Source organism: Amphiprion ocellaris, chromosome 21, assembly GCF_022539595.1.
Source record: "Amphiprion ocellaris isolate individual 3 ecotype Okinawa chromosome 21, ASM2253959v1, whole genome shotgun sequence".
NCBI lineage: Eukaryota > Metazoa > Chordata > Actinopteri > Pomacentridae > Amphiprion > Amphiprion ocellaris.
In genome coordinates this window covers 14,604,431-14,614,601 of record NC_072786.1, presented here as the reverse complement: position 1 = coordinate 14,614,601, position 10,171 = coordinate 14,604,431, and the positions used below count along the sequence as shown (strand labels likewise).

The 10,171-nt window shown below is 37.0% G+C and overlaps 1 protein-coding gene across 1 annotated transcript; it reads right to left on the bottom strand.

Annotated features, from left to right (window-relative positions):
• Positions 1-4,667: 4,667 nt before the first annotated feature.
• On the bottom strand, positions 4,668-7,092 carry LOC111571518 (zinc finger protein RFP-like). The gene is made up of 2 exons (XM_023274718.3): positions 6,983-7,092; positions 4,668-6,858 (listed from the first exon to the last, which is right to left on the bottom strand). Exon 2 carries the CDS (start codon positions 6,854-6,856, stop codon positions 5,228-5,230), a length of 1,629 nt encoding a protein of 542 aa, XP_023130486.2. The 5' UTR covers positions 6,857-6,858; positions 6,983-7,092; the 3' UTR covers positions 4,668-5,227.
• Positions 7,093-10,171: the final 3,079 nt, after the last annotated feature.

Sequence of the window (10,171 nt, the reverse complement as noted above, 5' to 3'; positions counted from 1 at the left end):
AAAATACAGCAGTCACAAAAAGGAATACAGATGCCATTCTCACACCAGACGCAGAACCCACGCTCTCCTTCAACCACTGAGCCTCTCAGCCGCTCACTTATGTAACAAAGGTGTTGTGTGAAGGAGAAAAAGAATCTATACATATTGATTTTGTCTATGTGGTAATAGATTTCCCTAACTATGGCTAAAAAAAAAGTAGATGCTATGACATTTGCAGGTTACAGTAGTCGATTTTACCTTTATTTAACTTTATTTTTCAGCTTTTTAAAAAACTTTTCCCACAGGTATACAGTTTATATAGCCACTAGTTTTAAAGGAAAATAATGAGAAAATACAATCTGTGGCCACTGTTTGACGTGTGAGGTTGAGACTGAGATGCATTACCTCCTATGTAAAACGTTCAGTGAAATAAGGAACATTTACAAGTTCACATGTAATTTCAGATTTCAGAGCAAAATCAACCTCTCAGTTTAAAAAGAAAGAAAGAAAGAAAGAAAGACTTCTATAGGAAAAGCAGACAGGCCATAGCTGCTCAATATGTATCAGCAGGACACAACTTGATCGACCGAAAATGATGTAGACACACACACAGCACACACACATGCAAAGGTTATATCATACTTACAGTATTAATATATATTCATATAAATGCTCTAATTTAAATTATTGTGTCCAAAATCTTTATCGTTTGAAGCTTTGGCAGCACTGACTCTTGAAACCTTCACGCCAGTGAAGCCCTTTGAATTTAATTGAGTTGAACAGAATTAATATATAGCAATATCTTTTTGCAGAATGAAATTCACAATAGACTACAGTAACATTAAGGGTGACATTTCTGATGACATTTTAGGTCCAAACACAATTACAAAATGAAAAATTACAAAGAAGACAACCACAAAACAACAGGGGATAAGAGACATAAAAGTACAAAACATCATGTTGTTCAATTCCCTATTGAGTATCGCAGATAAAGTGTGGAAATATAAAGGTGCATTATATCAGCACTTGGATGTATCCATATTTCTAGGCAAATACATGTCATGTTTTTGGTTTAAGATCTACAAAGTCCCTCTCTGGTCAGCAATTCAATTCTTAAAAGCTCATCTGTGTATAGCAAAGTTACATATTTAGATGTGCATTCCATAAAATACCTATATTCTACTTTAAAATGGCTTAGATCTAACTCTACACCATTGGTTCCTTTGGAATGTACATCTCTATGAAGCTACTCTACCATCTACCCCTCCACTGTTCGCTACAGCTTGAGCACACCAGCTCACCTACACCTCTGCTCCAGTAATGTGCCACACAATGGCAAGTTGTAATATCAGGAATTCAGCCACATATGTTCAAACCACAAACTAATTCCCCTAGAGCAACTCAAAACATTAGGACTCACACAGCTCTGCTAATAAAAAAGCAAGTCACATTAAGTACAGTTTTGAATACTTTATTGTGTATTTTATTCACATATTTCCATTTTCGGTTGTTTTATACTCTTATAATATGTGCTACATTACTTCTTTATTTCTCCAACAGCTTTACTTTCCAGGGCTAAACTGTCCAAGCAGCAGTAGTAGCCTTTTTATCCTGATAGTCTCTTTCAGGATGACAAAGACCAGATACCCAGACCAGACGATGTGAGATTTTGGACTGACATGTTACACAACGGTCTTGTCGAAACACCAAATGAGGGAATATGTTGGAAGAATGGTGTTTCTGTCCTCCAGCAGAGTTCCAGAGATTTGGAGGCTAAATGCCAAGGTGCACTGAAGCTGTTCTAATGGCATGTGGTTGCCAAGCACTTTAATAGGACACTTTATGCTAGTTTTCCTTTGATTTGTCATCCATATGCACAGCTTACACATCAATAAACAGCTGTAATGATGTAAAATGATAAGAAAACGTGTCATACTAATCTAACACAGACACAGAGATGAGCAGGTTGCAGAATTTTCAGCACAAGGCTTTTGTTAGTGATACTATGTTGCTGTTGATTTAAGCTAATTTTAAACAAGATATGTCCTAACTGTAACCCATCCCCTATGATTTAAGCAAATTTTAAAATTCAAATCCCCCAAAAATATAGCAAAAGCAACAGAAAACATAACCTTTGTTGAAATTTGAGAACATGAAAAAAAATCCTTCTTCTCTGCTCTCTTATTGTTTGAAATTTCAAGCGTGTTACCCTCTTTCTTCGTCCCAATCAGAGAAGTGACAGCAGGTGCTATTCATTGGCAGCAAAAGTCAAAATACCTGCTGTGACATCGCTGTCTGATTGTGCTGTAGCACGGAGCACAACAGACTTGAAACATGATTGATTGTTTTCAGTTTTTCCAGGAGACTTCCAATATTCGCCGCCCTCTTCTGGTGTTGTTTCAGGTCAGAAATATTTCCTTTTCCTGCACCATTCAATCATATTTTACATCGATCGCCATGTTGAGCTGACACTAAATCATTCTATTTCCATTTTCCACCTAATTATACAACTCATATGAGGGATATCACTGAATGAAAAATGTATGTTTCAAACTTCAAGACGTGATGGAGGATTTCTATTGAAATTCACCACCATATGATACATTTATATTCACACTATGCGCTCCCATCTTCCGAGAAAGTGTGTCAAAACATCTCTCGTGGCAGCACGTTTGATTTCCATACTTGTATCTATACCTCCTTCTGTTAGTCCCCTTACTTATTTCACACTGCCTTAAAGGATTCAGTTATAGTAACCTACTTTGTGAAACATAACAAGACATTTGTCGCGAGGAAAAAATAGGCCCCATAGATGGAAAAAAAAAGAAAAAAGCAAAACACAATGAGACACACCAGGTTTTAGTCACAGTTATGGGTGAGCTCCATCAGCGGTGCTTAAGAACATCGACCCACGCATCACACTCGAGAATAGTGTGCGCATCCACTTTATCGCACACACAAATCAGTGTGGGGGCAGCAGCACATAGGCAGGAGTCAGGAGGGAAAGCAGTGGGCAGGCTACTATTGATTGACTTACGAGCCTCGCAGAGCTGTTGACGTGACAAAGATGTGAGACGCTGCTCTGCTGAGTTCCATCATAAACCAAGTTGTTAAAAACTGCAGGTGGTCAAGCCTCGCCGAGGCAGATTTTTTAAACTGCGGCCTTGTGGTTCGATGTGGTTTATGCAACCTAAAATGTCAAAAGTTGAAAGCATTTGACATTTATCTGTGTTTGTGCTGAACCCTGACCTTGACATCTTTTGCAAGAAAGGTGGTCCTGTCATTTTGAAAAAGTGGAGGAAGTATTCAGATCCTTTGTTGAAGTAAAAGTAAAACAACAGCAAGGTAAAGAGACTCGAAGACAAAGGACCAAGAAAAAACAACCTAGGAGTACATAAGCAATAGGATCAAAACAAAGTTAAAATATGAAAGTAAAAGTACTATTTTGGTGCCTCTGACGTATATTATGTTCGTTATTCTGTGTATATGTGATATCATGTTATCTTCTGAGGGATGTTGCACATTTAACTTTATTTTTCAGAGTGACTCTCAGCTTTGTTTAGCACTATGACAGCTCTTTTATTCTAAATCTTTGTTGTTTGTTCCTTTTTATTTTTCAAATTAGTACAGTAGTTCTCATGCACATGTGTATATATTCTAAAAATACTACTTTTTTTCTTACTTACCTCTTACCTAAGTCAGTCCAGTGTGTGTTTTGTACAGGGTCTCTCTAAAGTCTGGACACATATGCAAAAATACATATTTTGAAGAAATTAAATTTTAAACATTTTATTAAACATATTTTTTTAATATGTTGAATTTAATATATATATATGATAATTAAACAAACATATATTTAATATAAGAGCCATATTTAATCTGTGGAGGCAAAATATATATATATAATTAATGAGATTTCCTATGTGTCCAGACTTTAGGGACACCCTGTAGTATGTCAATTGCTGCTGCAACACTGCAATATTCCTTAGGAAGGTGGAGCTAGTTTTATTTCCTGCACATACAGTTTTACATACACAGACATGAGATAAATCTGAGGGACCATGAGATGATTAATAGGACAAGAAAGAAGACTGTAGAAAGTACTGATACAGAAATCAATTTTCAATTTTTGGACTTTCTCTCTGATAATGAACATTTGAACATGTATTGGAATGAAACCATGTGAGAAGTCTGGAGGGGGGAAAAATCACTGTTAGGTGGAGCTGTATCTGAAATATGACCCTGACTACACTCAGATTTTTCTAAGAGGTCCAAAGTCAAAAAAGTACATCTCTAGAATTGTTTTTTTTTCTATCTTACAAGCTTGTTATACAATCCAGTGTGTAAAATCATGTTCTTAACAGTAATGAACGCTGTCAAATAAATGTGGTAGAGTAGAAAATGCATCATTTCCATCTGAAATGTAGTGGAGTGGAAGTAAAAAAGTAGGATAAAACTTTTAAACTTACCGTACTATAGCGTTTGAGTAAATGTACTTTCAACCACATCTATATACTAAGAACAATATGAGCTCTTCACATAAATTAAAAAATGACATATGGGAGAAGTTAAGATCCATTTTTACTAGGCTATTGTTTTATAATGAGGTGGAGTTAATTATTTATGAGTTACACCCAGATTAGAAAAATACTGAAGAGTTTTAAGGTGGAATCACGAACAAAAACAAATCTAGATGACTAGTTTATTCAGATAAACATGGCAAATGCACCACAATGTTATTCTGAGTTACGAAGAATTACAAGAAACCAGTAACACAAAGAGTTTGTACATGTGTCTTTTAAACCCAGAGATCTCCATCTTCTAAATCATAGACAGGTGGAAAAAAACAAAAACAAAAAGTAAAACATTTGCAGGAACGCCAAACTCTCACCTTATCATAATGTGTATTAAAAAGCAACAAAATATCCACATATATCTCCAAATTAAAGCTACATTATGACATTGGTACCCTCAACCCTGTAATAAAGAGTCTCACTGTATTTCTGTGCCTTATTGGTGTCATACATTCAATTATTCACATTATACAAAGACGCCATTGATCAGATGTCTATGCATGAATTCAACAGTATTTTTTGATATTAAACAGCCTAATTTTGTTACATATGTATTATTAGGAAGGCACTGCTGAATGCAATAAACTGAATTTATTTGTGATTTCTCAAGAAGGTGCAAAATGACCTGGTTTCGACATTAATTCACTGTTATTAGTTGTTGTCCCACCCACAAACTAGGTAGTTTGAGATACTGGTGTTATGATGAGAGGGGCAGTGTTTAGTCCATTTAAGTCATCTTGAGGGCAAAAGTACGGGTAAAGTTTCTCTGTGAAGCTGTAGCCGCTGAAGGAGTGGATGTGTGATTTGGAATCTGCATCATAGAAAGAAACCTCCCCTTCATCGTAGTTGACAAAGATGCCCACTTTCTGAGGCTTCTCTTTCAGTGTGACTATAACAGCTGGATTTCCAAATGCAAAATATGTGCCCCTATCTAACCCAATGGTCCAGTAACCCTCTAAAACTGACAGATCTGTGTCTGCCTTTCTATCTACAGACTCTCTGGCCACTCCAACAGCCCACTTAGGCTTTTCTTCTACTTGCACCTCAAAGTAAAACTTCCCTCGTATGAACCCCTGCTGTGCTAAAACTTCTGGGTATTTCTCGAATCTGTTTGGATTGTTGGGAACCTTCTGTTCCTCTGTAATTGCAACTTGTTTTCTATCTTGACTTATGAGAAGGCAGCAGTTTGCTGTGTCAGGGTCAAGAGTCAAGTCCACTGCATGTTCTTTCATTCTCTTCATTTTGATCTCGGGAATCTTTTCCACAATCACATCTGCTCTGCGTTTTACCTGAGCTACAGCTTGTCTCACTGCCTCAAAAGACAGGTCGCTGTGAAGGCTGGTGTCGGTCCAGTCCTTGTTTTCAGGAGAGCACAAGGTTGAGAAGTTCTGGAGAAAACAGTGATGGTCCTCAGAGCGGGACAGCTGCTCCAGCTGGCTGCTTCTGCTTTCAAGCTCAGCCACTTCCATCCTCAGTTCTTTCAGAAAACCTTCAGCCTTTTTCTTCGTTGCTCTGTGCCTCTCCTCAATCACCTCAACGAGCTCAGCCTGGCTTTTCTGAATGGAGTGAATGAAGTCAGTGAACACCTGCACACTGGCTTCTATCTCTTTCTCAGCTTCTCTCTGGCTGACATCAAGGGAATTCTCAAGCTCCTCTATCTTATCAGATCGTGTCTGTATCATGTGTTGGATATTTGCCATCACCTCATCTTTTTTTACCATCTCTGCTTCGTATTCTTCCTCAAGCGAGACGACATCGTGACTCTTGTGATCCATTTTGAGACACAAGACACAAACACAGGCCTGGTCGGTCCTACAGTACAGCTCCGTTATCTTGTTGTGCTTTTTGCACATCTTATCATCCAGATTACTCACAGGATCTATGAGTTTGTGGCTCTTAAGAACCGAAACTCTCTGATGAGGCTCGAGGTGGACATCACAGAAAGAAGTCAGACACATCAGACAAGATTTAACTGCTTTCGCTTTCATGTCAGAGCAGATGTCACAAAGAATTTCTGTTCTTTCAGGAAGCTCTGGCTCTGGAGTTGAGGCTTTGATTAGAGCCACCTTTGCAAACTCAGCAGCTAACTCAGACACGACAGTGTTCACATGGAGTTCAGGTCTCGAAGAAAAGGTTTTCTTGCAAAGCGGACACTGGCAAGAATCACTGTTGTCCCAATACTTGCTGATACATGCGCTGCAGAAGTTGTGTCCACATGGTGTTGACACTGGTTCAGTAAACACATCCAGACAAATGGAACACAGGAACCTCTCCTCTGACAGGAGACTGCTGGCAGTGGCCATATCTGGACAAGAAACAAGGAAGAAAGAAAAGACAACTTACAAATCAGCTTAGTGGCTGAACAAACTTTTACTACTTTATTTAGTCATATATGCAATAAAAATCACATTAAGTGAAAGAAACCTTACCTGCAGAGGTGAAAATTGTAACACGAGCTGCACAAAAAAACAGTAAGAAAACTATAATCACTCCCACAAACTTGCCGTTCTTCAGTCACTGCATTTAGTTTCGTTTCAGGAGGTTCACATGGTTGAGTGACTCCTCCCCTGCTCTGTTGTTCCACATTTCCTGATAGAAATTAACTCTTTCCACTGCAGTCACACTGTCAGTGTATGTCAAATTGAAGACGCACTCCCCTATTTAATTATTTAAAAAATATCATATTTTTTCCATTTTAATTAGAGCTGTCAAAATTAACACCTTAACGCGGATTAATCCATCATCATAAGTCATCTGATTGCAAATTTTAGTGTAATTAACGCATCTGCAGCACAGAGTAACTCAAAATCCCTGAATGGCAATGCATTTCGGGCGGTTTGTCCAAGCGGACTTGCCGTTGCGCATGCGCAAACAGGCAGTTGATCCGGTAGTGGCAGAACCAAGCAAAAGAACAAGGTAAACAGTACAGCCAAGCTGATTTATCGGCCGGCCGATTAAATCGGCCGATTATAGCCCTTTTCAAAATAATCGTCATGGGCCGGAGTTTTGCCGATCAAATGATATATTCTATATTATATATATTATATTATATTATATGCCGATATAGTCTTACTTTCTCATAAAGCAGTAAATGTTGTGAAGTGCCAGAGTCGCGCAGAATGATGTCCTTGCGCTGTTTAAGCTTCAGCCAGGCAGCATTACAGGAGTGGACTGAGCCGGCAGGTAAGTTTAAAACGACGTTGTGAAATTAACAGTGACTCAACATGTCTCCTGTTTCAGTTAAGAAAAAATAACTAAAGTTAAAATGATTATCATTACTGTCTGTCTTCAGCAGCTGTCAAGATTCTGTCACTCTTACTTTTACTTTGTCAGAATATACTAGAAGATGACCCAGGCTGTAACAGCAACTCACTGTGTGTTGTTATGGAGGAACATTAGTGTCAGACTATTTGTGGCCATTATAGATTTAAAATGCAACTCTGTCAAAGATGACATGTTTTGACATCTGAGAAAGGTCACTGGTTTTTATTTTGGTTCATTTGAGTCCTGACTTCATGGCAAAGAAAGTAATGAAGTAGAGAAAATGTGATTTAACGTTCAAGGCCATCAGAGGGCTGCAGAAATAATGTTTTACAGTAACTTCACTCATTATGTTGCTTATATACAGCATACATACCTCTAATTTGTAGCAACAAGAAGTACAAAACAACATGTATTTCATAACTCATTTATAGATTTACTTTTTTAAAAGTTATATAATTTCCCAGAGGTTTAATGCTTTATTGCATGTTTTTGTACTTGAAAATTCCTCTCTGTTGTAAAGTTAAACAAATACTAAAGGACAAAGCATTGTAAAACAGCAAAATGTTCTGCCTGTAATTCATATCTTTATTGTTGTAAGGGTTAAGGGGCCAAAAAAGAAGTTATTTTATTCATTATATAGTTTTTAAATTAATCGGCCAATTTATCGGTTATTGATTTTTTTCCTGCTAAATATTGGTATCGGCATCAGCCTCAAAAAATCCATATGGGTCGGGCCCTACTAAACAGCATGTTGGCCTTCTGGGTGGGAAATTTGAATATAAAAAAACCCCAAGACAGAACAATTGACCGACACTCAGTAATATGCACACTCTGCAGGAAGGAGTTTTCTTTTCACCGAAGCACTTCCAGTGCATTAACACCAAGTATGTGTTAGTCGGGGATTCTAACATGAACCTGTAAAGGTGTTTAATAAACACCTTAAGTGCATAAATATTCTCTTCTTTCTTGAGTCTGTTTATGCATGCAAAATGAAACGTGATTAATATAGATTAAAAAGAATGATCTTTAATCGTGATTAATCGAAATCAATCAGCCATGTGATTCATCTGATTAATATTTTCAATCGTTTGACAGCACTGATTTTAATATATGACAGTGGTGCAGGAAATACTCAGATCCTTTACACTGAAAAGGTACTGTGGTAGAAGTAACAGACCTGCACTGTAAAAGCATTATCATGAAAATGTATTTAAAGTATGAAAAGTACTCAATACAGATATATGTCCTCTGTGACTGTTACACTGTTCTATCTTTAGGTTATTATTGCTCATGTGTGAATGTAAAGGCAGGATTTCCTGTTGCAGTTTACTGAGGTCAAGATTAGTTTGTAGTATTTAGTATCCACCTCCAACTAATGATTATTTTCATTGTGAATTAATCTACTGATTGGTTTCTCTGGTTTGATTGATTGTTGGTTGGTAAAAAATCTAAAAAATCCACACAAAAAAAGAAAATAGAAGTGCAGCCACAAGAGCCTTGAATTATTACCAAAATAGTTTTCTGTCAAGTAAAATATTGTGACATCAGCTGGTGTAAAGTATTTTGCAGTTTCTTCAAAGACTTTCTTTAATTTAATTTTTTTTCGGATAAGCTCTTCATAGGTTTTATGTGCAAAAATCTGAATTTGTGAAGTGACTATGGTTGTCAGGTTAGTGTTGCAAAATAAAAACAAATATATTTTCCTTGAGAGTTACAGTAGAAATAGAAAGTGACAAGAGAAGAAATTAAAGTAAAAGTACTTCAAATTTGTACGTAAGGAAACATACTATGTTACATTCCACCACAGCTATTACCAAAGGTCAGATAAATAATTTTGACACTGTGTTAGTTTTTGTCTTTGCAGCTGTTTTTTGTCACCAATAAATATAAAAACTGCACTTTACTTTGGGAGTTAAAGAGAAGAATTTGTCACAAGCATACAGACAAAAAGTTAATACTTGTCAACTTGTTTACACCTGCTACATTAACTCTTAGTAGTATTTAGAAGGAATAATGTTTACTATTGTCCACTTTCATTTGTCTGCCTCTCTGTGTTGGCCTTGTGGTGGACTGGCAACAGAGCGGTATAGAAAATGGATGGATGAATTTTACTAATTAGCACTTAACTATGGTGGCAGTGAGAGCTCAATCCATTGAGAGTGAAAATAAAACACAATAAACACAAGAAAAATAGCACCTTCGCCAATTTGTCCACACGTGCAGTGTCGACAATAAATGGTGGAAAGTGAGAAAATATAACTAAATACTGAAACAAGCTGCGGATACAGAAAACACACTCAAACACTGAATTTGAACCACATTTGTTTTTGTTTTTTCAGAATTCCCTGCTGTGT

Bases quoted from the DNA above. Each gene is read 5' to 3' on its own strand.
- LOC111571518 (XM_023274718.3), bottom strand. From the start codon at position 6,856: ATGGCCACTGCCAGCAGTCTCCTGTCAGAGGAGAGGTTCCTGTGTTCC.